Here is a 26,611-nt window from a genome sequence, read left to right as displayed (position 1 = left end):
GTTAATATTATTTTGTCTCACTACAGATTAGTTTGAATTCATTAAGTACATTTTGGCAGACAAAGCAAGCATGCACACACACACACACACACACACACACACACACACACACACACACACACACACACACACACACACACACACACACACACACGTGTAATTAACTATACATACCTGGAAGGTTATTGCTGTGCTCGTCTCTGAAACATGGATAGACGGAAATCACCACGCAATGCTACTATCTCAATTTATTTTGATGGTATCTAGACATTTTGAGAATGTGTGTGTGTGCGCGTGTGCGTGTGTTAGCCCATATGTAATTATGGAAGCCCATTCCCACAACATAGTATCAATTTTTTATATCGACATAAAAAACTAAGTAAAAATGTCAAGATAAGAAAGTAACATTTTTGAGATACTATCTAAAAATGTTAAGATACTAAGTCGAAATGTCTAGATACGTAAGTAAAAATTTCATGATACTATCTCAAAATATTTCTAGATACTAAGTTGATATTTCGAGATGTGTAAGTCACAATTCCGTGATACTACCTCAAAATGTCGAGAAACCAAATAGAAATGAGATACTACGTAAGTCAAAATTTCGAGATAATGTCTCAACATTTCTAGATACTAAGTCAACATTTTGTGAAATGTACGTAGAAATGTCAAGATACTATCTAAAAAATGTTAGATACTAAGTCGAAATGTCTAGATACGTAAGTCAACATTTTGAGATACTATCTTAACATTTCTAGATACTAATTCAACATTTCGTGATACTATCTCAAAGTTTAGAAATACTAAGTAAACATTTCGAGATACTTAAGTCAACATTTTTAGATACTATCTAAAAATGTCTAGATACAAATCGAAATCTGTAGTTACGTCAGTCAAAATTTCTCGATACTATAATTTTTTTTGGAGATACTAAGTCAACATTTTTAGATAGTAGAACATACTTAAAGGACATGTTTCTTCATTTGTAACATTGTGTGATTTCAGAGGTGGCACCACAGGTCCAAGATGTGGTGGGGGAGGAGGGGGTTACTGGGTCCCAGAGTTTTTCATGATCTGGTAGTTAGCCTCTCCTCGGGGACCGCCAGCAGGTTCATGCATTTGATCTATTTCAGAACTAGCACACCTGACTCAACTTGTCAACTAACCATTGATTAGGTGAATCATGTGAACTAGTGAAACTTCTGGGGTCCCAGAGGAGATAAAGTTTGAGAACCACTGGGGCTAACCTAACCAGGTAAAACTCTGGACTCTAGTTGGAAGGTACGACAAAGTAATAAATCAGCTGTAAAATGGTTTTATATAGGCTATGATGGGACAAAATGTTTTTTAATCAGACAACTGGACAATCAAACTAACAGGGCTGAGTTTGTTTTATGCAGGGTTGCATCGTGTAATTAAAAAGTTACTTAATATATGTCATCACTATTGAGTTGATTGATTAATTTCAGTCAATAAAAATGTCTAGGTAGCCTAGCCATTCAAAGTTTGAATATAAACCAATCACATTTTTGCTTAACACAAATAAATAGGCCTATTTTAGGCTATAAGTACATACAGTAGCTTAGGCTATAAATACATGACGTTACTGCTTCGTTTCCCCTGGCCAGAGGGGATCAGAGTGCATAGGCTTCTTTAGGCTACCTGCAGTTGTGGGTGTTATCAGTAGGCTACAGTTGATCAGACTGAAGCACAGATTAATTGTGCACAAGTTGACAAATTATGAGGCAAATTAGTCTAAACAACAGTACTTTGTCCCTATTTTCAATGCTTTTGTGTCAATATTTTTTATTAAACCAAATCAAAAGTGTTGGGGCATATGCCAGTTCTCCACACATTTGCTTATCTTTGCCGTATGGATAGATGGAAATCGCCACATAATGCTACAAATGAAGACAAATATCCTATATGTATGTTTTACCATCTCGAAATGTCAAGTTAGTTTCTTGAAATTCTGCGTTAGTGTCTCAATTTTGACTTAATATCTCGAAATGTTTTGATTGTATTGCCATTTTTTTTTTAAGTTGCGGGAATGGGCTTCCATAGGTAATAGAGGGCCGCCTAACAAACATACAGTATTTCAGTTTTTGCGACGTGGAAAGACTAAAGCTCCTGTTGCTGACATGTATGACCATTGAAAGCATGACATATTGTACTCCACCACATAGATTAATATTATTACTCCATTTAGGTAAAGTGACAGCATTACATGACAATCAAAACCAAACAAAGTGCCTATGGAATAAATCAAGCAGTAAACAACCTGTGTGATTTCAACATGATTTAATATACAGCCATTCGCAAGGGTCCCATAAAATTATTTATTTGATTTCATCATATGCACATTGATGCCCTTGCTATTCATGGCATGGAATCACTATCAAAATCCATCAGCTTGCAAACAGAAAAAAAGGCATTAAATAAACTTATGATTTATAACTGATGTTGGAGAAGACATCTGTGGGCAGTTCAGCAATGGTTCAGACTGATGGTTGAAATCTCTTTGACCTCCTGCGGTTAGTATTTTAGTTTGCTCTTGAAGGTCACCAAGCTCAGACCATGTCTAAGTAATTTTTTTTACAATCTTGGTATTTCGGCTATAACGCAATGAGACAGATAGAGGGTGCTATATTAAAAAACAAAGCAGACAAATAGGATGAATTCTCTAGGGTGGAGCCAGGATAGAAGCAGCAAAGCAACTTATGCGGAGAAGAGGAAGATTCTTTAAGACTATTCTCTTCTCATTTTGCAAAAAAATCAAATAAAATAGATACAAATGCAAATATCTCAGGTGATTCCAGTTCCATTCCATTTCTACAGTACAGTCAGTCAAAACTACGATCGGTTCCCAAAGCACCACACTGAGTCCATCTGTAACCTTTAGAGAGCAGGTCATCCTCAAGGAGACAACTCAATAGTAATCTGAAAACAATATGGCCGAAAGGGAGGAAAGAAGGCATGAGAAGCAGGGGAGGATTTCAGCAGAGAAGTAGAAAAAAAAGTTGATGAGGGCTTCTTGTTTTTACCAAATAGAATTAGCAAAGTAACTGGCAGAAATCAAGAGACAGCAACTAGAGTCACAGAACACAACTCAAACAAATATCGTATCAAACATTTCAAATATTCATATGTAATTGGCCTCAAACAATGACAATACCTTCAAACATTATTGATTTGCTTAAATATACTGTAAAATGTTTAAAGCTCACAGAGAATGTGTTCAGTCGGTCTTTACAGAATTGTGCCGCAATGAGAAATGTCCCCCTTTCCCACGAAGTATCCCAGGTCAGAATCATTTAATGTGGATTCACTCACATACTCATACACCATTAACATCTCAAAGGAATCATCATGAATGTTTATAGAAGATATGAAAACTGTACATAATAACAATACCTTGAACATTAAAAACAAGGTTTTTGAATGTATTACTTATCTCCGAAAAGGAGACATTTTTCAAGTAAGAAAATTATGACTGGAGCAACTCCTTTTTTCCCCTTTTTCTTATGGCTGAACGAAAAAAATAAAACATTTAATCGCCAATGAAAGTAGTCCGTGAGAAATGATTGTGTTCAGTCGTTTTTTTTTTGATCAGTGTTTTGTCTAAATGAGTCTTCATGCAGATAAAAAAAGCTAAAAATAAATAAAGATGGTGCCATCAAGCCGGTTGCTGAATATCAGTCTACCAGATATCACTTGTGAGTTCCCTTCCAGATAGAGGGACGAATGTGCTGTTCAAGTGGATCTCCTGCTTGCTCTTTCCCATCGTGTTGTTCTGAGTCACCTGTCCGTTGAGCAGCGTCATGGGGATATTGCAGTACATGTGACGGTTACTCAAGGTGGCTATCTGCACGGGGGAACCGGGCATCTTATACTCGTAACTACGGGTGCAGTAGTGTCTCATCTGGGGGTGACCGGCCTGGTTAAAGTCTGGGATCTCGGCATGGTGGGCGGGCGCCAGCGAGGCAGATGTGGTCGTCATGGCGATGGTGGAGACCGTCTGCAGGTCGCCGAACAGGCCCTGCTCTCCGGAGTCAAGCACCTGCCGGCGAGACAGCATCTCCTTCCTCTTTACCGGCATCTCGTAAATCACCTGCTTCCAAAACTTGGACTTGAGCTCGTTGCTCTTAGGGCCCCTCCACTTGATGATGGTGAGCACTTTGATGGTGTTCTTCAGGGCCTCCACCTCTTGGTAGTTGATGACGCTCTTGAGGTCAGCACACTCGATCATAATGACCTTGATCTCCCCTGTCACCAGCATGCTGTGGAGCCGTGTCTCCAGCTGGAAGATGCTCCAGCCACGCTTGGCCACAAACTCAGGAGTCAACACGATGATCAGCCGCCTGCTTTGCTCCACGCTTCGCGCCAGGTCCTCGATGTAGACTGGAGAAGAGAGACATACAAAGAGAAATAGGGAGAGGGGGAGAGAGGGAGAGATAGAGAGAGGGAGAAAGAAAGAAACAGAGAGAGAGAGAGAGAGGGAGAAAAAAAGAAAGAGATACAGCGAGAGGGGGAAAGACAGAATGATACAGAGAAAGGGAAAGAAAGAGAGAGAGAGCTTGTCAAAGAATAGCGCGTAACAAAACATTCATATTTGTCCATTTAGAATTGAGATCACAGCAGTATAAAGCTGCAGGTCTAAAACAACACCCCGAGACATTACAAAACACAGAAGCAACCAACACTCTGATCTATGTCACATTACACCCCCTATAACTACTCCCAGTATACCGCCAAACAGATAGCATCAGGACAACACCACACTTTAAAAACACATCACTTTAGTCAATATAGGCTTCTCACTACCCTGGCGTATTAATCCTAAACCTGTAGGTGAACATATTCCAATAGTAATGTCATTAGCCTGTTGAAAAGCAGGCAAAACATGTACACTGCGAAAGAGGGTGTCTATGAGTCATAGAAAACAGGAAGTTAATGGGAGAGAGAGAGAGATATGTAGAGAGGTAAATTCCATATTAGCTCTTAGCGGATGGCTGGCTCAGGCTGGGTAATGGTCCATAGTGTCCTGCCTTCCCCTGCAGGGGCCCTGTCTTTTACACCTGCACGTGTCACATCACACATTGGCCCTCTACCTCAACCGCCCACCCCACTGCTGCACACACATTGCTCCACACACCACACCACACCCATAAACCCCACATCTTCCTTCCCTGACACCCAACACCACCCCAGGCACCAGTGCCACCACACGACTTGTGCCCCACCTCCATATCCTACTACAAACGCACATTCCTATACATACGGCGATTAGCATGAAAGTCAACATAAGGCCTAATCACATTAATAGCGTTATAACAGAGATCACAAGAAAGAAAACACAAAAATAAACATAAAAAGGCCTAAACAGTTGATTAAAACACTTGATACATCATCTTATTATTGTTGGGCCAAACTAAGCAACCTAGAGTAGGAGTGCTGATCCAGGATCTGTCCATGTAGTCTTATTCATTATGATCTATGGCAAAACTGATACTAGATCAGCACTCCTACTCTGAAACGCTTTGTGGACACGGGCCCAGATCTCTAACTTCCTTTACACAGCACAGTATCCAGACTGTGGTTAATGGTGCATGTATTTAAGAATAAACCCCCGGAATATAGAAGGCTATAAAAAAAACACCACACTTCCCCTCAGGCAGCACACAATTGCATTATCTAGTCTAAAGAGTGAGTTAAGTCTGATGTATTCCAACTAAATGTTACTCAGAGCCAATTTACATTTGAATGATCATTCTTTGCAGCTTAATCGATGTGGCTTAACATGAAAAGATGACATATACAAGATTGTCTTGTATTTGGCTATTCACTTAGAAATGCTTTTTTATGGGGGAATGGGATCTCCCCTCACACATATTAAGAGGCAGCGACCTCAGCTGAAGAATGTGCTGTGTGGGGGACTTTGTTCAAAGTAATCTACCACACACATTATGTGGCAGTGGCACCAGAGCTAAAGGAGCTTGAGACTGTCTATCAACCTTTTTTTTCTGGCTTATGATGAAAGATAGCTTGTCAGACCTTTTCAATATGGAGGTATTACCGGCAGCCTGAAAATAGTACTCTGAGCACAGTGAGCACCAAAGCAAGCCTCACAAATGAGATCCTTTCTCCTTACTTGTGTATAAAACTTTAGCAATGTAGTGGAGAAATAATGAGGCCAATGTTAAATAAAGGATACACTTAGCGGGGGCAGCAGCTCAACCCTTTGTTATGTGTTGTTTTTCCTGCAGGGCCCCAAGTCTCGTCTAGTATGGATATTGAGATAATGTGTTTTTCATGGACATATCCCTAATAGATTCAACCAGAAATATGTATTGGGGGTATTGTTCAGACTGCGAATACAGAGGCACCATACTGAGAGAGTTCAATAAGGGTCCGGTAGATTCATATATCTTTACAATGTAACATTAACATGTATTGATATAAATTGAATAAACATTCAGATGTTTAATTGGCAATGAAATATGTATAAATATGTTAACCTTGCGATGTTGGTGGATTTGATTTGAAATGCTCTTCCTTTCATTTCTTGCCAGTTCCTAACAAAATTAATGATGGAAGAGCAACAACACATTGCAATTTCACGGTCAATTTGCTGTGCATAAATAGTACAATTTGTATGGGCGGGACTGAGCTAGAGTGCTATTTTAAAACATTTCTCTCCCCATTTTTCATATGCTGATGATTACATAAATCAATTATTATCAATAATTGCTCTCTCTCTTCTCCCCCCCCCTCTCTCTCTCCCCCCTCTCCATCTCCCCCCTCTCTCTCACCCCCCTCTCTCTCCCCCCCTCTCTCATTCTGAACAAATGAGGCATTTAAACACGTTGTTATTTGGTCGTGTTGGCCTGATCTGTAAGTGCGTTGGTACTAATGATGGCAGCCTGCCTCTCAAGGAACTGAACATTTCTCTATAATTCATTACCTATGCAGCACTATCAATACACCCTACTGAGCCCCATGGCGTGCCAGCGAGCAAACACACTTAGAAAGCAGTTTATTTATGTAAGCATGACTTTGACCAGCCTAAGGAGTTTTTGATTTATTTAGAATTCACTGCATGTTAAATTATGCAAGGAATGGACATTAGTTTGCAATATATTTGTAGTGCAAGGTGGGAACATATTTTTTTGTATGGGGCAAAATGCCATAGGTGGAGAGATGTGTGTGTAGGGCCAATGTGATTGTGAGTGTGCTCGTGTGCATGCACCTTTGGCTGTGTGTATAAAAGTATAACAAGATGAATTGACATACAGTGGAGTCGGAAAGTATTCAGACCCCTTGACTTCATCCACATTTTGTTACGTTACAGCCTTATTCGAAATGATTTAAATACATTTTCCCCCTCATCAATCGACACACAATACCCTATAATGACAAATTGAAAACAGGTTTTTAGAAATTTGTGCAAATGTATTAAAAATAAAAGACGGAAATACTTTATTTACATAAGCATTCAGACCCTTTCCTGTGAGACTCGAAATTGAGCTCAGGTGCATCTTGTTTCCATTGATCACCCTTCAGATGTTTCTACAACTTGATTGGAATCCACCTGTGGTAAATTCAATTGATTGGACATGATTTGGAAAGGCACACACCTGTCTATGTAAGGTCCCACAGTTGACAGTGCATGACAGAGCAAAAATCAAGCCATGAGGTCGAAGGAATTGTACGTAGAGCTCCGAGGCAGGATTGTGTCGAGGCACAGATCTGGGCAAGGGTACGAACAACTTTCTGCAGCATTGAAGGTCTCCAAGAACACAGTGGCCTCCCTCATTCTTAAATGGAAGAAGTTTGGTACCACCCAGACTCTTCCTAGAGCTGGCTGCCCGGCCAAACTGAGCAATCGGGGGAGAAGGGCCTTGGTTAGGGAGGTGACCAAGAACCCGATGGTCACTCTGACAGAGCGCCGGAGATCCTCTGTGGAGATGGGAGAGTCTTCACTCAACCAATCAGGCTTTTATGGTAGGGTGGCCAGACGGAAGCCAGTCCTCAGTAAAAGGCACAGTTTGCCAAAAGGTACCGAAAGCACTCTCAGACCATGAGAAACAAGATTCTCTGGTCTGATGAAACCAAGATTGAACTCTTTGGCCTGAATGCCAAGCGTCATGTCTGGATGAAACCTGGCAGCATCCCTACGGTGAAGCATGGTGGTGGCAGCATCATGCTGTGGGGATGCTTTTCAGCAGAAGGGACTGGGAGACTAGTCAGGATCGAGGGAAAGATGAACTGAGCAAAGTAAAGAAAGATCCTTGATGAAAACCTGCTCCAGAGCGCTCAGGACCTCAGACTGGGGTGAACGTTCACCTTCCAACAGGACAACGACCCAAACCACAGCCAAGACAACGCATGACTGCCTTCAGGACAAGTCTCTGAATGTCCTTGAGTGGCCCAGCCAGAGTCCGGACTTGAACCCTACCGAACATCTCTGGAGAGACCTGAAAATAGCTGTGCAGCGACGCTCCCCATCCAACCTGACAGAGCTTGAGAGGATCTGCAGAGAAGAATGGGAGAAACTCCCCAAATACAGGTGTGCCAAGCATGTAGCGTCATACCAAATAAGACTCAAGGCTGTAATCGCTGCCAAAGGTGCTTCAACAAAGTACTGAGTACTTATGTATTTTTTATAGATACATTTGAAAACATTTCTAAAAACCAGTTTTTGCTATGTCATTATGGGGTATTGTGCGCAGATTAATGAGGGGGAAAAACGATTTAATACATTTTAGAATAAGGCTGTAACGTAACAAAATGTGGAAAAGTCAAGGGGTCCGAATACTTTCCGAATGCACTGTACATCAAGCTTATGTAATGTACTGGTAAACCATACATACAGTTGCTGAATTACATTTTTTCGCTGCTTTTACCATACATGTAACTATTTTACACCAATTACACTCCCAAATAAGATGCCAACACCAAAAAACGGTACAGTAGCTGCCTTGTGGAGATGGGAGATCCATCATTGATAGATAACACAATATATGCAGGCCCTCAAAGCACACCACAACACACACCACCCTTATATTGGCGATGACAGAACAAATACAGCCACGGCAAAGGAGATTAAGATGTGCGTCTGTCTTGATTCTTCTTGACAGTCAAATGAATTCTGGGCAGTGGGTGGAAGCCTTCCCACTAGGGACAGAGTTGGGGAGATGGAGAGAGGGAGGGATGGGTGGATGGATGGATGGATGGATAGATAGAGGGAGGAAGGGAGAGAGAGAGAGAGGATGGAGGTAGACCTAGATCACAAAGAGAAGCCCTCCCATGAGGGACAGAGATGGGGGGGTGGAGGGAGGGACGAAGGGATGGGAGGGATCACTCACTGCTGTGACTGCTAGGGATGAGGTCCCGGTCGGGGATGAAGAGCTTGTATCCGTAGTGTTTCTCCAGAACATCTGGGAGGATCTCCAGAGCAAACTGCTCCTCTTCACTGGAGCCCCTGTTCATCGAATCCAGCTCCACTTTGGTGTAGGACAAATATGCATCATACTCCTTGTTGTCTGTGGGTGAAGAGACAAAGACAAAGAGACAGTTTTCTGTTACCAAATGAGAATTCTAGATGAATATGAGTATGACATGACATAGTTGTTTAACAACAAAAATGCTGTATGTCTCTATTGTGAATGTATAGCAAGGGGATCTATCCTAGAAAGTGACAACCATGTCATAGAAATGTGAAACTTAAATCCTAAAACAAAGAAGTGTGGATACAGACAACTATGGGATAAGTGGCCGGAATGGTAAGTAATTCTGTGTCACTAAAATAAGGAGCATCAGCTCTAGTTCTCATGAATGAATCCTTAATACGGTGAGAATACCGCTTTTGTTACAGTCTCCGGGGGCGCTGAGAGCTGTGACTGACCTTTTCCCTGCTCTGAGAATCTCACTGGGTGGGCTATAGGCCCAGAGCTGGTCGTGTAGGACACACCCAGCCCAGCCCCAGGTGACACACACTCACCATCTTCTGTCTCGTCACTCCCAAAGTGCCTCCGGTAGCAGAGCATGATCTCCACGTTGTAGCACTTGTAGATGGCCGTGAAGAAGCCCAGTAGAAGCAGGATGGCTCCTAGTCCACCAGCCAGCTCTAGCCTGTACATGTCTGGTACAGGAGATAGATAGATATGATACATGTCTGGTAGAGAACAAATATAGACATACAGAAAGAGATAGATATGAAGAGTGAGGAGAAACAGAGAAATAAGACACTTACTGCCACAACATACTAACATTACTCAAGACATTTTCCCCTACCACAATTCCTCTGTATCTTTCTACTAAATAGTGTTTTCGTTACAATGTCACCAGAAGCTCACGTTCACAGTTCTTGGGGGCCTATAGGGTTAAATTAAGTCATTTCCAAGTGTTCTGTGAGGAAATACTGCATGAAGAACCAAGCATTCATCTGAAATGAGTTGAATTGAACTGTCATATATATATTCTTCATGAGAAACACAGCAGAAAGACAGATGTGAGAACATTTCTTCGTTCGGTGCTTTCACACGCAATACTGAGGGTGTGTGCGTGCGTACGTGTGTATGAAAGGGGGCTGAGGGGGTGCAAAACTAGCTATAATCGTTCATGTTTGCTCTGCTGCCATTCACCAAATATGAGCCATAAATCTTAGCTGCAGTCACTCCAGATGATAGCAGCATAATTTCTCATCCTGCATCTGTCAGACATTACACTATCTGTCGGGCCACTCGTCACTGACACACAGCACTGGGGTACTTGGTAGGTTGGTGTGTGAACGCACTCATCTGTGAAATCATAAAACCTTTAAGAAGAGAGTCGGCGTGCCATTTCCTTATACATTCTGTTTTGATCAAAATAGGTATATGTCCTATTGCGCTAAACCACTTCAGCAATCTGGGCCTGTATTCATACAGCATCTCAGAGCAGAAGTGTTGATATAGGATCAGGTTCCCACTGCCCTTGTCATCTTATTCATTTATGATCTAAAAGGCAATACTGATCCTAGATCAGCGCGCCTACACTGAGATGCTTAATGAACAGGGGCCCTGTAGTCATCCCTGTGAAACCACAATTCAGCTGCCGTTGAACAATACAAGGAGATTCCATTGCCATTCACTACAAGCATTACTCTAACATCCCACACATATACAACACAGATCAATACTGTGAGTAGAGCCCTCAATGTTTATTCTTGATTATAATGTGCTCCTCCGTTATGTTGCATGTGTTCTGTCATGTGTTCTATGGGCCGTGATGATTAGTGTTTAGCCCAGTGAGCAGTGACCAGTAGAGGTCTCTGTAGCCTCACTCCAAGACCAGACAGTGTGGAACACAGGACCACTCATTCCTTCTCATGGAGAAACCTGAACTGAACTAAACTGACGTCCAAAGTAATAGTACAGTTCTGTACTTCCTACTAATATTTAAATACTGAATATTCAGGACACTCATTTGCTGAGCAATATTTCAAAACTGGAGCGGGAAGGATTTCTCATGTTTTATGGGGAATTAAATATTTATGGACCAAATATTTGGATGCATTTTTTCCCCCAACCTAGCCTTGTCTGATCTAGTCTGTGCTGCCCTACGTGCTATTTGTTTACATATTTTCCTCAATTTGAATGGCTATCAAAACTATACAGTACACTGTATGCCGACGAATCTAAAGTTAATAGGTACAAATTACGCTGTTTTCCTCATTAATGGATATAGGAATGTGCTCGAGGGTCTGAAATACATTTTTGAATGAATTGTTTTCCTTGTGAAACGAGACACTTAAGCCACAATAATGCCTTGAGATGATGACTCAGCTCTTTGGGAGGTTAGGAGGGCATTTGGGATTCATCTTTCATGCAATACTGTAACATAAAATACATAAGTATTATATTTGATTCCATTAGAATAATTTTGCCCTTTGTGACCTGCTACAATACTTTGTTGGTGCATACGAAGCAGACAATTCACGGTTGTAGTTTTTCATTGTGCTGAGGCTATGAAACATACATTTGCTCTCAGCCAAAATCTAGTTTACAATGCACTTATAAAGCTGTGACTCAAGCATATCTGCCTTTCCAAGACAAAGAGAAACGGGGATCAACGTCTGCTGTCTGCAAACTCATGCTCTTTCAGAACTCATGGTTTTCAATACCTACCTAGCAACATTCATCTGCACACAATCGCTTCCTAAATGTATTTCTCTAAGTATACATCTAAGTTTAGCCAGGTTCCTTACCTTTACCCTAATTGAATGATACATATAGAATGACACAGTATTATTAGACAAATTTGGCAGGAGGAAATGGGTTTTTAATTAGTCACTGCCCAAATGGGAAACGGAGATAATGCTCTCACCCCTAATTGCCTGTTACTTGCACGAATACTAGGTGACAATGGTACCCCCTGTCTCCTCTGACCAGTCTTAGGCTGAATCTGAACTAAATGAACTGCTTAGCATGAGTCAGAGGTTGTGCTCCTCCCTACGCATAATCAGAGAAAGAGAGGGGAGGGAGGGAGAAAGAGGGGGCAGAGAGAAAGAAAAAGGGGGAGGGAAGAAGGGAGGGAGAGGGAGAGAGAGAGGGGGTGAGGGGAGAGGGAGAGAGACGGAAATGCAGAAAAATAGGAAAAGAGAGATAGAAAGGCAGATAAAGACAGAGATAGAGAGATATAAAGGCAGATAAAGACAGATAGAGAGATAGGGAGAGGGACACTATCAGTGTCTCTCAGTGAGCCTTGGGTGTTTACCCTCCTATACTTAACCACTCCTCTGGAAGGACAGAACCGGAAGAAGGAAGGTCGTCATTAGTTGTGGCTTTAATCACCTGTCCCATTAGAAGAGACACAGCGGGACACCCCCCTCCAGGAGGGGATGGCAAGGGAGGTGGGATGGCGCTGAGGCCTGACGCTGCACCGTCGCACCCCTCCCCAGGGAGACATTACCCATAATCTGTTAGCCTAAAGTGTTGCTGTCATAGCAGCAGCTTTAGCAGAAGCAGCAGTTTTGAGGCCAAGCATACCTTTCTTCTGCAGGATGGCGCTGCCACTCCTCCGCCCGATATGGTTCTCCACAAAGCAGGTGTAGTTGCCCAGGTCCGTCTCCTCCACCGCATCAAAGGTTAGGGACAGCTCCACCTCCTTCTCCCCTAGATACTCCTTCAACACCCTGTGTAGAGGAGGAGGAGGACGAGAGAGAGACAGACCTCAGGGGTGGTGCCATAGCCCGGACCATAGAGGATCCTACTTAGATAGATAGTGGGGGACAGAGATACATCTCGCATAGTGGCTGTTTTCAGAGCCAGGCCCTGGTTCCACAATGCAGCTAACAAGAGTTCAGCACTGAGGTCATCCTTGTTAGGCATAGATTCTGCCCCGGAGTCCTGCTGTTGACCTTTGCCATTAGAGTGGAGCTGGAGAGCCAACACACACACACAGACACACACACACACACACACACACACACACACACACACACACAATGCAGATGCCAGAGAACATGCGGTCGGTGTATATGTGTACATATACACACACTAGTGCTGTTATTGTGAAGTGAAAACGTCTAGAAGTAACGGCTCAGCCGCGAAGTGGTAGGCCACTCAAGCTCACAGAACGGGACCGCCAAGTGCTGAAGCACATAAAAATCATCTGTTGTCGGTTGCAACACTCACTACCGAGTTCCAAACTGCCTCTGGGAGCAACGTCAGCACTAGAACTGTTAGTCAGGAGCTTTATGAAATGGGTTTCCATGGCCGAGCAGGTGCACACACGCCAAAGATCACCATGCACAATGCCAAGCATCGCCTGGAGTGGTGTAAAGCTCACACCACTGGAAACACGTTTTCTGGAGTGATGAATCACGCTTCACCATGTGGCAGTCCGATGGATGAATATGGGTTTGGCGGATGCCAGGAGAACGCTACCTGCCCGAATGCATAGTGCCAACTGTAAAGTTTGTTGGAGGAGGAATAATGGTCTGGGGCTGTTTTTCATAGTTCGGTCTAGGCCCCTTAGTTCCAGTGAAGGTAAATCTTAACGCTACAGCAAACAATGACATTATAGACGATTCTGGGCTTCCAACTTTGTGGTAACAGTTTGGGGAAGGCCCTTTCCTGTTGTAGCATGACAATACTCCCGTGCACAAAGCAAGGTCCATACAGAAATGGTTTGTCGAGATCGGTGTACAGGAACTTGAATGGCCTGCACAGAGCCCTGACCTCAAATCCATCGAACACCTTTGGGATGAATTGCGAGCCAGGCCTAATCGCCCAACATCAGCCCCCGACCTCACTAATGCTTTTGTGGCTGAATGTAAGTCCCCACAGCAATGTTCCAACATTTGGTGGAAAGTCTTCCAAGAAGGCTCTTATAGCAGCAAAGGGGGGACCAACTCCATATGACTTTGCCTATGATTTTGGAATGAGATGTTCGAAAAGCAGGTGTCCACAAACTGAGTTTAAATGTTTCACAATTCCTGACATTTAATCCTAGTAAAAATTCCCGGTCATAGGTCAGATAGGATCACCACTTTATTTTAAGATTGTGAAATGTCAGAATAATAGTAGAGAGAATGATTTATTTCAGCTTTTATTTCTTTCATCACATTCCCAGTGGGTCAGACATTTACATACACTCAATTCGTATTTGGTAGCATTGCCTTTAAATTGTTTAACTTCGGTCAAAAGTTTTGGGTAGCATTCCACAAGCTTCCCACAATAATTTGGGTGAATGTTGGCCCATTCCTCCTGACAAAGCTGGTGTAACTGAGTCAGGTTCATAGGCCTCCTTGCTCGCACACACTTTTTCAGTTCTGCCCACAAATTTTCTATTGGATTGAGGTCAGGGCTTTGGGATGGCCACTCCAATACCTTGACTTTGTTGTCCTTAAGCCATTTTGCCACAACTTTGGAAGTATGCTTGGGATCATTGTCCATTTGGAAGACCCATTTGCGACCAAGCTTTAACTTCCTGACTAATGTCTTGAGATGTTGCTTAAATATATCCACAATTTTCCTACCTCATGATGCCATCTATTTTGTGAAGTGCACCTGTTTCCTCCAGCATCTTCACAAGGTCCTTTGCTGTTGTTCTGGGATTGATTTGCACTTTTCGCACCAAAGTACGTTCATCTCTAGGAGACAGAATGCGTCTCCTTCCTGAGCAGTATGACTACTGCGTGGTCCCATGGTGTTTATAATTGCGTACTATTGTTTGTACAGATGAACATGGTACATTCAGGCGTTTAGAAATTGCTCCCAAGGATGAACCAGACTTGCGGAGGCCCACAATTTTTTTTCTGAGGTCTTGGCTGATTTCTTTTGATTTTCCCATGATGTCAAGTAAAGAGGCACTGAGATTGAAGGTAGGCCTTGAAATACATCCACAGGTACACCTCTAATTGACTCAAATTATGTCAATTAGCCTATCAGAAGCTTCTAAAGCCATGACATCATTTTCTGGAATTTTCCAAGCTGTTTAAAGGCACAGTCAACTTAGTGAATGTAAACTTTTGACTCACTGGAATTGTGATACAGTGAAATATAAGTGAAATAATCTGTCTGTAAACAATTGTTGGAACCATTACTTGTGTCATGCACAAAGTAGATGTCCTAACCGACTTGCCAAAACTATAGTTTGTTAACAAGAAATTTGTGGAGTGGTTGAAAAACAAGTTTTAATGACTCCAAACTAAGTGTATGTAAACTTCCGACTTCAAATGTATGTATGTATGTATGTATGTATGTATGTATGTATGTATGTATGTATGTATGTGCGTATCCTTATGCTTTACCCTCCCACCCCTCACCCTTTCTAGCCTCATCTCGCAGCCTGGGATGGCCTGTCTCACGTGGCCTTGTATGTTTATCCAGGGGAGAGCTGGGAGGCTGGCGGCCTGACAGCCCAGGCCTGTCTGATGGAGCGTTCTGTGGGCAACTTGCTTGCTGTGCGGAGGGGAGGTTGGAGGGTCTGTCAGGCCTGGATTGACTTGTGGTGCTGCCGGTCCGCAGGATGGCGTACGGGGGTTATTCGTGGTAATCCCCGTCTCGGGCCAAATCCATGGCCCATTGCCAGCAGATTGATGTGTCTCGGCAGTGCAGTGCGGGGGCTGAGCTGTCATGGCTCAGGGAGGAGGGAGGTACGGGGGAGTGAGGGAGGGATGGGGGAGTGAGGGACAGGGGCCATGTGGGCGACACTGCGGCATCCGAACCTGTACATCTATGTTAGGAAGGAGGACGCGCTTCTAGTGGTGGAAAGGAGGCGATGGTGTAATTAGTGGGGGTGTTTGTGAGCCTGCTGCCTGGCAGTGTTCCTCCGCTTGGCTGGAGGAAAACAAAACCGGAGCAGAGGAGACATGGTCAGTCTGCGGCATAAAAAAAAACTCTTCCCCCACAGGAGCACTTCAACTCCTCCACCCCGAAATACAGAGCAGCTCTTTGCAGTGTCAGTGGGAACGACTGATGTGATGCTCGGCTCTGACAGGCGATTTGTGTAGTGTGAGAGGTCATTCTGAATGATGAGCCACTTGCTAAAACTCTCCCGAATATTCAGTCGGACACACGCATACGTTTACGCACATCCTCACAAACACTCACGAGCACACAGGCACACACGTGCAGACAAAGACAGACAGAGACACGCGTGCATGCGTGCACGCACACACTAAACACACACATGCACACCCTCTCTCTCTCCCTCTGTCTCAGATTGCATTAGTACACCAGGAGCGCTGAAAGAAACTGGGTCAGAGGATTTTACTGTACTAACCTGACCTGGACTTCTTTGTATGAATATTTATCCTGAAAACTGGCACAGCCTTTGTTCTTAGGGTTATTAGACCCTCTTAAATAAGCAGACTTTTCTACTCTCCCTTCTTAGTCATAATTCTTGGCCGTTCACCAATATTGAGACAGACAGAAAATTACAGTCTGCCTGTCAACAAATAATAACTCTTCACTGTATCTCCTCTGTCTCAACCCCTTTGACCATTCAAGTGCTTTTATCTGCTTTTCATAATTCATTTCAGTATCTTCCCGCTCTCGTCTGTACAGCTGTAGACATCCAGCCTCGTTTGGTTAGTAAGAGAGAAATATTGGTTGGTTTTGTTTTGGTCGTGTGTGCTGGGATGTGGTGGCAGTTACAGGCATTGTTCCTAGCCAGTCCAGGGAGAAGACACTGGATTTTGATAGAAGCGGGAGCCAGGAGTAACGTTAGATAGCAGATGTCTAAATGCAGAGGTGGGCTCTGGTGTGGAGGAGTCAGTTCAGTTGTTTTGAAATCCATTGTGTACTTTATGACTCTGAAATGCTTCTCGCTACTCCAGGCTGGGGAGGTGAGAGACTTTTACTTGTCATTTAATAGTATTGGTTCAATTTACATGACAGCTTCATGTGGTAATTACTAACTTCCTTCTCTTTGTGGGGATCAACGTTTCCAACAAGAGGAGGAGCTCTCACTCTTACCACTTTCAATAGTAGCAGTCTGCTTTCGTTAAATTAATATTACATGATTTCTCATTGTACGAGTGAAGATTTTGCTTCTGCCCCTTCAGACTGTAGTACAAATCCTGGGGCTGATATTGAAGCAGAAATCCCCCCTGCCGATGGAGGTATTATAAGCTGTCAGTCATAGTTAATACCTCACACTGGACAGCACAGGATGTGGCCGCTGGCACATCACACTCCTAATGACTCCTGATGATGTTTCACACCCACAAGACATTACTCCACAGACCTAAAGGGGATAATATTGGGGAGGATGTTTTTTTTTCTTCCTACAAGTAACACAGTCACATCCACTCTAGTATCTGTATGTACGCAGAAACTACAACCATCCACCATCAGAAAAATAAAAACAGGAAAAGTTTGCAGTGATAGATACAGTACCTGACTTCACTTTCTTTAATGTGACCTGCCAGCTCCTCCACAAACTTCTCCCCTTTCATCCAGTAGATGATAGGTCTGGACTCCCCGCTGTAGCCGAAGAAGGCCTTACAGTCCAGACTGAGGGGCATACCTGGAATGACAAGGAAGGAAGGACGGCAACACACTGGTCAGCGTTTATTTGAGAGAACTGAGGAAAGAGCCCCCAGTGGCACACGCACGTACACATGGCTCATGCAGACGCACACACACACACACACACACGCACACGCACACGCACACGCACACGCACACGGGGCCGTAACAAGGGTTTGAGTTTTAATGAGGTCCGGAAGGGGGCAGGGTATTTTTTGAAAGTTGTAGCTCATTTACTGCATTTCTATACAACTAAAACAGTTTAGAAAATGCTATTTGGAGAACAGCAAAAAATGACCCCAGCCATTATCACCTTGGCTGCTGTAGGTTCATTCACCTCAGTTGATCTACAAACACATAGCCTATTAGCTATACAATTGTTATTGCATACCCCTGAAAGCGGGAAAATATGATAAATGATTCACACTGCCACATAGCATCAGCGAATGTTCAGTCAGTTGTAATGATGTTTTGCATAAAATCAAAAACTCTTTACATAATATCTATTTTCTCAAATTACATAGCGTTCACGTTTGTATTCCTAGGCATTATTAATCAAGCTCCACACAAACAGGCATCAATGGAGCACACGGAGGCTATACGGACATGCCTGGTGCCCAAATTGATGACGTACGTCGCACAGAATAGAATTGAGACCAATGGATTCGGTTCAGTCAGTTCAATCATTTTATCCTGATGCGCCCTTTCCAGCTAGTTTATGTTTGTGGCTAGAAACTTGAGTTAGAATTTGAAACTTCTCTGCCGAAGTTGGGACTTTTATTCATACCGGCCTTGACGGCATCCCTAGCCGTGTACTCAGAGCATGCGCAGACCAGCTGGCTGGTGTGTTTACAGATATATTCTATCCCAGTCTGCTGTCCCCAACGCTTCAAGATGGCCACCACCATTGTTCCTGTACCCAAGGCAAAAGTAACTGAACAAAATGACTATCGCCACGTAGCACTCACTTCTGTCATTATGAAGTGCTTTGAGAGGCTAGTCAAGGATCATATCACCTCCACCTTACCTGTCACCCTAGACCCACTTAAATGTGCTTACCGCCCTAATAGGTCCACAAACGATGCAATCGCCATAACAATGCACACTGCCCTTTCTCATTTGGACAAGAGGAATACCTATGTAAGAATGTTGTTCACTGACTATAGCTCAGCATTCAACACCATAGTACCCTCCAAGCTCATCATTAAGCTCGAGGCCCTGGGTCTCAACCCCGCCCTGTGGAATTGTGTCCTGGACTTCCTGACTGACTTCCTGACTTCCTGAGAGGTGAAGGTACGAAACAACATCTCCACTTCGCTGATCCTCAACACTGGGGCCCCAAAAGGGTGCGTGCTCAGCCCCCTCCTGTACTCCCTGTTCACCCATGACTGCTTGGCCATGCACGCCTCCAACTCAATCATCAAATTTGCAGACGACACAACAGGGGTAGGCTTGATTACCAACAATTACGAGACAGCCTACAGGGAGGAGGTGAGGGAACTCGGAGTGTGGTGTCAGCAAAACAACCTCTCACTCAACGTCAACAAAACAAAGGAGATGATCGTGGACTTCAGGAAACAGCAGAGGGTGACCCCCCCTATCCACATCAACAGGACAGCGGTGTAGAAGGTGGACACTGAAATGGTCCACTCACACAGACAGTGTGGTGAAGGCGCAACAGCACCTCTTCAACCTCAGGATGCTGAAGAAATATGGCTTGTCATCTAAAACCCTCACAAACTTTTACAGATGCACAATTGACAACATCCTGTCAGGCTGTATCACCACCTGGTATGGAAACTGCACCGCCCGCAACTGCAAGGCTCTCCAGAGGGTAGTGAGGTCTGCACAACGCATCACCGGGGGAAAACTACCTGCCCTCCAGCACACCTACAGCACCTGATGTCACAGGAAGGCCAAAAAGATTCAAGGACAACAACCACCCGAGCCACTGCCTGTTCACCCCGCTATGTTAAGGGAATTAAATAATTCCTCTATGTACTCATTAATTAAAATCAATCTGTCTATTTATAAGAATTTGTAAGATACTTATTAACATAAAATAGACAATAGTATTAGATAATAGTATTTATTCTTGGAGCACGCTCCCATTCAACCATAAACAACAGTTTTTATACAAGATATGACATCATTGGTTTACAGAATAAATCTCCTCCTCTTGACCAATATAAAACAGGTTCAAAAGTTCATTCCAACTCCCCAGCGCACACACACGACACACAATATAATTTATTCTCCTGAAGGCTCACTATAATTTATTACCACTTTAGCAGACAACTCAAGATAATGGAAGACCTAAAAAGTTACTCACTGCCTTATCTAAACATCTCAGGGCTAAGTTGGGTCAGTTCAACCATAGTTTAACGACCCTTTTTGCTTACTTAATAACCCACAGCACAAATCTCTTTCACTAGGCGTGCAGAGTTCAATTAGTTATAGTTTTTATCTAAATCTATAAATTATTTTAGTTATTATTCACAAAATTCCTAACAGCTACCATCCAGATCGCGAGGTCAGTACAGGTGCATCAAAGCTGGGACAAAGAGATTGAAAAACAGCTTCTATCTCAAGGCCATCAGACTGTTAAACAGCCATCACTAACACAGAGAGGCTGCTGCCTACATACAGACTTGAAATCACTGGTCGCTTTAATAAATGGATCACTAGTCACTTTAATAATGCCACTTTAATAATGTTTACATATTTTGCATTATTCATCTCATTTGCATATACTGTATTTTATACCATCTATTGCATCTTGCCTATGCCACTTTGTCATTGCTCATCCATATATTTATGCAATTGTTGCAACGCCTATTACTAGCCTGTTCAACCTCTCTGTCACGCCCTGACCATAGAGAGCCTTTTTATTCTCTATTTTGGTTAGGTCGGTGTGTGACTAGGGTGGGTAATCTAGGTTGTTTTATTTCTATGTTGGCCTGGTATGGTTCCCAATCAGAGGCAGCTGTTTAGCGTTGTCTCTGATTGGGGATCATATTTAGGCAGCCATTTCCCCACTGGTTTTTGTGGGATCTTGTTTGTGTAGTTGCCTGTGAGCGCTCCATAGCTTCACGTGTCGTTTTCTCTTTATTGTTTTTTGTGCGGTTCACTTCTAATAAAATGTCGAAACGATTTCATGCTGCGCTTTGGTCTGAATGTTATTATAACGATCGTGACACTCTCTTTCGTATCGTCTGAGATCCCCAAAGATTGGAAAGCTGCCGCAGTCATCCCCCTCTTCAAAGGGGGAGACACTTTAGACCCAAACTGTTACAGACCTATATCTGTCCTACCCTGCCTTTCTAAGGTCTTCAAAAGCCAAGTTAACAAACAGATCACCGACCATTTCAAATCCCACCGTACCTTCTCCGCTATGCAATCTGGTTTCCGAGCTGGTCATGGGTGCACCTCAGCCACGCTCAAGGTCCTAAACAATATCATAACCGCCATCGATAAGAGACAATACTATGCAGCTGTATTCATTGACCTGGCCAAGGCTTTCGACTCTGTCAATCACCACATTCTTATCGGCAGACTCAACAGCCTTGCTTTCTCAAATGACTGCCTCGCCTGGTTCACCAACTACTTCTCAGACAGAGTTCAGTGCGTCAAATCGGACGGCCTGTTGTCCAGACCTCCAGATTCTCTCGCCGACTCTTTTCTCTGTATACATCAATGATGTCGCTCTTGCTGCTGGTGATTTTCTGATCCACCTCTATGCAGACGACACCATTCTGTATACTTCTGGCCCTTCTTTGGACACTGTGTTAACTAACCTCCAGACGAGCTTCAAAGCCATACAACTCTCCTTCCGTGGCCTCCAACTGCTCTTAAATGCAAGTAAAACTAAATGCATGCTCTTCAACCAATCACTGCCTGCACCTGCCCGCCTGTCCAACATCACTACTCTGAATATGTGGACAACTACAAATACCTAGGTGCCTGGTTAGACTGTAAACTCTCCTTCCAGACTCCCATTAAGCATCTCCAATCCAAAATTAAATCTAGAATCGGCTTCCTATTTCACAACAAAGCATCCTTCACTCATGCTGCCAAACATACCCTCGTAAAACTGACTATCCTACCGATCCTTGACTTCAGCGATGTCATTTACAAAATAGCCTCCAACACTCTACTCAGCAAATTGGATGCAGTCTATCACAGTGCCATCAGTTTTGTCACCAAAGCCCCATATACTACCCACCACTGCGACCTGTATGCTCTTGTTGGCTGGCCCTCGCTTCATATTCGTCGCCAAACCCACTGGCTCCAGGTCATCTATAAGACTTTGCTAGGTAAAGCCCCGCCTTATCTCAGCTCACTGGTCACCATAGCAGTACCCACCCGTAGCACGTGCTCCAGCAGGTATATTTCACTGGTCACCCCCAAAGCCAATTCCTACTGTGGCCGCCTTTCCTTTCAGTTCTCTGCTGCCACTGACTGGAATGAATTACAAAAATCACTGAAGCTGGAGACTCATATCTCCCTCTCTAACTTTAAGCACCAGCTGTCAGAGCAGCTCACAGATCACTGCACCTGTACATAGCCCGTCTGTAAATAGCCCATCCAACTACCTCCTCCCCATACTGTTATTTCTTTTTTTGCTCCTTTGCACCCCAGTATCCCTACTTGCACATTCATCTTCTGCACATCTATCACTCCAGTGTTTAATTGCTAAATTGTAATTATTTCGAAACAAGCCGGCTCATAGCCTGTGACAAAAATGAGGGGACACGAACAACAGGTATAGGCCAATTTAAAAAGGTTCTTTATTCTACAACAAACTATTAACTTAAACTAAGAAAAAAGAATGAGGTGTGGAAGTATCATAATGTAAGGTGTATGTAAAGTGCATGGATGCGTGAATATGTGTGTGTGAACATGACTGAGTGAAACCTATGCAAAACTACAAAGGAACAAACAAATCATGAGCATACCTGGAGGAGCAGAGAGAGAGAGAGAAGTGATTAGTGACAGTTTAAATACTTAGAGCCCAGGTGACTCCAATCACTAACGACCCTCCTCTGCCTGCAGGAGGAACCGCCCCTGCACCGCAGAGGAGGAGCCGTGACACCACTATGGCCTATTTATTTCCTTACCTCCCTTATCTTACCTCATTTGCACACACTATACATAGGCTTTTTCTATTGTGCTATTGACTGTATGTTTGTTTATTCCATGTGTAACTCTGTGTTGTTGTTTGTGTCACACTGCTTTGCTTTATCTTGGCCAGGTCGTAGTTGTAAATGAGAACTTGTTCTCAACTGGCCTACCTGGTTAAATAAAGGTGAAATCCTTTTTAATTTTAATTTTTTTATTTTTATAAATGTACGTATATACTCTTATTCCATTCCTTTACTTAGATGTGTGTGTATTAGGTAGTTGTTGTGGAATTGTTAGATTACATGTTAGATATTGCTGCACTGTCGGAATTAGAAGCACAAGCACTCGCAATAACATCTGCTAATCATGTATGTGTATGTGACCAATAAAATTTGATTTGATTTTCTATGAAAATCACTACAATAAGTGTGCTTTAGTTGTCACCCATGCCTGATATTGGCTACACGATCTAGCTACTTCCCCCTTACTGCACAGCATGTGGGAGTGAAGGACACTGTGCCAAGTGTGGTTGTGTTACCATCTTGCGAAGCAAAACCTACCCATTGAGGAGTATTGTCTGCTTTGTTGGTAAGGGCCCGTAAGTAAGCCTTAGCCTTAGCAGTTAGCCTGCACCTGTTGTTTACGAAGCATGTGACAAATAAAATGTTATCTGAGTAGACTGTATCACGGTGACATCCAGATGGTTACTACCAATATTACAAGTTATTGCTCGTGTAGGCTGCTATCCTACTCAAAATGAACTCTACAGAATTGTAGCCTGTGGCTGTCGCCGAATAGGCTGATGCCCCATTTCATGGAACCAAAATCCATAGGTAAGGCTGTACAGTGCAATTCAAATCAAATCAAATCCCATTTTATTTGTCACATGCGCCGAATACAACAGGTGTAGACCTTACTGTGAAATGCTTACTTACAAGCCCTTAACCAACAATGCAGTTCAAGAAATAGCGTTAAGAAAATATTTACTAAATTGTTGCTCTCGCTAATGTTAATGTTAAATTGGCGTTAGCTACAGCTGGTGAATTGTGATAGCCTACAGCTGCACAGTGGGAAGCAAATCTCACGTCGGCAAGCACCTCGCACTGGCTTGTCGTTACGTTAGTTATGTGGCATGTCACGGGGACATCCAGACTGTGACCAATACTACAACTGGGGCGGCAGATAGGCTAGCGGTTAAGAGCGTTGGGTCAGTAACCAAAAGGTCACTCTTTCAAATCCCAGAGCCGACTAGGTGAAACAATTTTCAACGTGCCCTTAAGCAAGGTACTTAAACCTAATTGCTCTTGCTAAAAGTTATTTCTCCCTCGCCCAATGAAATAAACATCACTTTATTTAACAAGTTTTAACTTTGCCATGCTGCTGTTGTTGCCAGCTAGCCAGCATAAACTAACTAGCTGGGAAGGGCTCATCAGGATTACTGAACTGAATCCATTCATCTCCAAACTCGACTATCAGCTGCGCGACAACATACGTTATCAATTTGGGCACCAGGCAGGCGGTATAGCCTCTCCCATCACATTCACATGAATTATTAGAATATTGCTTACAATTCCCCATTAATATCAGTGATGTAGTGGTTAGAAAAAGTGGGTAATGGGTAAACTATAAACTCCAGTGGGCGATCGAGAAAAGACGAACAACCACTGATATAAATTAAAATGTATGATATTCTTCAAACTGTATTTTTTGCATTTTGATTGCACTTTCATGTAGACCTATAGGGAAGGTAGGCCATCTAAGGATGTTCATATTGAAATATATCTTCTCTTTTTTAAGTTCCTAAGTTGTTTGATAAGATTTGTACAGATTTTCTCAGGGGACCCCACATGGGCCCGAACCCAAGTTTGGGAACCACTGTACTAACCTCTCTCTCTGATTGCTTCCTCTTTCTCTCTGTCTACTCTCCTTCCTCCTGCATGCATTGCAGCCTGCCTCAGCCTCACCACTGAGCACCACATCACTGTCTGTCTCAGTAGCCTACTCTCTGTAAAGCAAAGAGAACTTAGTAGCCTTTTTTTGCATCTGCTGAAGTAGGCTCTGTTTAACTTTAGCTTCTTACTTCATCCTTCTAGTTGGCTAAGTAATACTAGCCAGAGCCCTTCCACGTTACTGCAATAGAAGTCACGGCCGGCTGCTTGCCACCTAACTGACTGACACAGTGCATTCGGAAAGTTTTCAGACCCCTTCCCTTTTTCCACATTTTGTTACGTTACAGCCTTATTCTAAAATTGATTAAATTATTTTTTCCCATCATCAATCTACATACAATACCCCATAATGACAAAGTGAAAAGAGGTTTTTAAAAACCCAGACCCCAGACCAAAATTTAGTTCAGGTGCATCCTTTTTCTATTGATCATCCTTGAGATGTTTCTTCAACTTGATTGGAGTCCACCTGTGGTAAATTCAATTGATGATTGGACATGATTTGGAAAGACACACACCTGTCTATATAAGGTCCCACAGTTGACAGTACAGTGCATGTCAGAGCAAAAACCAAGCCATGAGGTCGAAGGAACTGTCTGTGGAACTCCGAGACAGGATTGTGTCGAGGCACAGATCTGGGGCAGGGTAGAAAAAAATGTCTGCAGCATTGAAGGTCCCCAAGAACAGTGGCCTCCAGCATTCTTAAATGGAAGAAGTTGGGAACCAACAAGGCTCTTCCTAGAGCTGGCCACCCGGGCCAAACTGAGCAATCGGGGGAGAAGGGCGTTGGTCAGGGAGGTGACCAAGAACCCGATGATCACTCTGACAGAGCGCCAGAGTTCTCCTGTGGAGATGGGAGAACCTTCCATAAGGACAACAATCTCTGCAGCACTCCACCAATCAGGTCTTTATGGAAGAGTGGCCAGACGGAAGCCACTGCTCAATAAAAGGCACATTACTGCCCGCTTGGAGTTTGCCAAAAGGCACCTTCTGTAAAGAGCCCTGGCCATGACAAACAAGATTCTCTGGTCTGATGAAACCCAGATTAAACTCTTTGGCCTGAATGCCTAGTGCCACATCTGGAGAAAACCTGCCACCGTCAATTTGGTAAAGCATGGTGGTGACAGCATCATGCTGTGGGATGTTTTTCAGCAGCAGAAGGGACTGGGAGACTAGTCAGGATCGAGGGAAAGATGAACAGAGCAAAGTACAGAGAGATCCTTGATGAAAACCTGCTGCAGAGTGCTCAGGACCTCAGACTGAGTTGAAGGTTCACCTTCCAACAGGTCAACAACCCTTAGCACACACCCAAGACCACGCAGGAAAGGCTTCAGGACAAGTCTCTGAATGTCCTTGAGTGACCCAGCCAGAGCCCGGACTTGAACCCGATCGAACATCTCTGGAGAGACCTGAAAATAGCTGTGCAGCGATGCTCCCCATCCAACCTGAAAGAGCTTGAGAGGATCTGCAGAGAAGAACTGGAGAAGCTCCCCAAATACAGTTGCGCCAAGCTTGTAG

The 26,611-nt window shown here is 43.4% G+C and overlaps 1 protein-coding gene across 2 annotated transcripts in view; it reads right to left on the bottom strand.

Annotated features, from left to right (window-relative positions):
- Positions 1-2,282: 2,282 nt before the first annotated feature.
- LOC129857858 (X-linked interleukin-1 receptor accessory protein-like 2) overlaps positions 2,283-26,611 on the bottom strand; it is a 319,391-nt gene continuing 295,062 nt past the window's right edge. For both annotated transcript variants that reach the window (XM_055926503.1, XM_055926504.1), the window contains 5 exons: positions 17,892-18,021; positions 13,032-13,177; positions 10,004-10,144; positions 9,369-9,545; positions 2,283-4,401 (listed from right to left, as the gene is read on the bottom strand). In XM_055926503.1, the coding sequence (XP_055782478.1) occupies positions 3,701-4,401; positions 9,369-9,545; positions 10,004-10,144; positions 13,032-13,177; positions 17,892-18,021 (1,295 nt within the window). In that variant the 3' untranslated portion in view covers positions 2,283-3,700. The remainder of the gene's footprint in view (positions 4,402-9,368; positions 9,546-10,003; positions 10,145-13,031; positions 13,178-17,891; positions 18,022-26,611) is intronic.

The sequence above is a fragment of the Salvelinus fontinalis genome, chromosome 6 (genome assembly GCF_029448725.1).
Source record: "Salvelinus fontinalis isolate EN_2023a chromosome 6, ASM2944872v1, whole genome shotgun sequence".
NCBI classification, from domain to species: Eukaryota; Metazoa; Chordata; class Actinopteri; order Salmoniformes; family Salmonidae; genus Salvelinus; species Salvelinus fontinalis.
The sequence above is the reverse complement of the archived record's forward strand: the minus strand, read 5'-3'. Positions and strand labels throughout refer to the sequence as shown.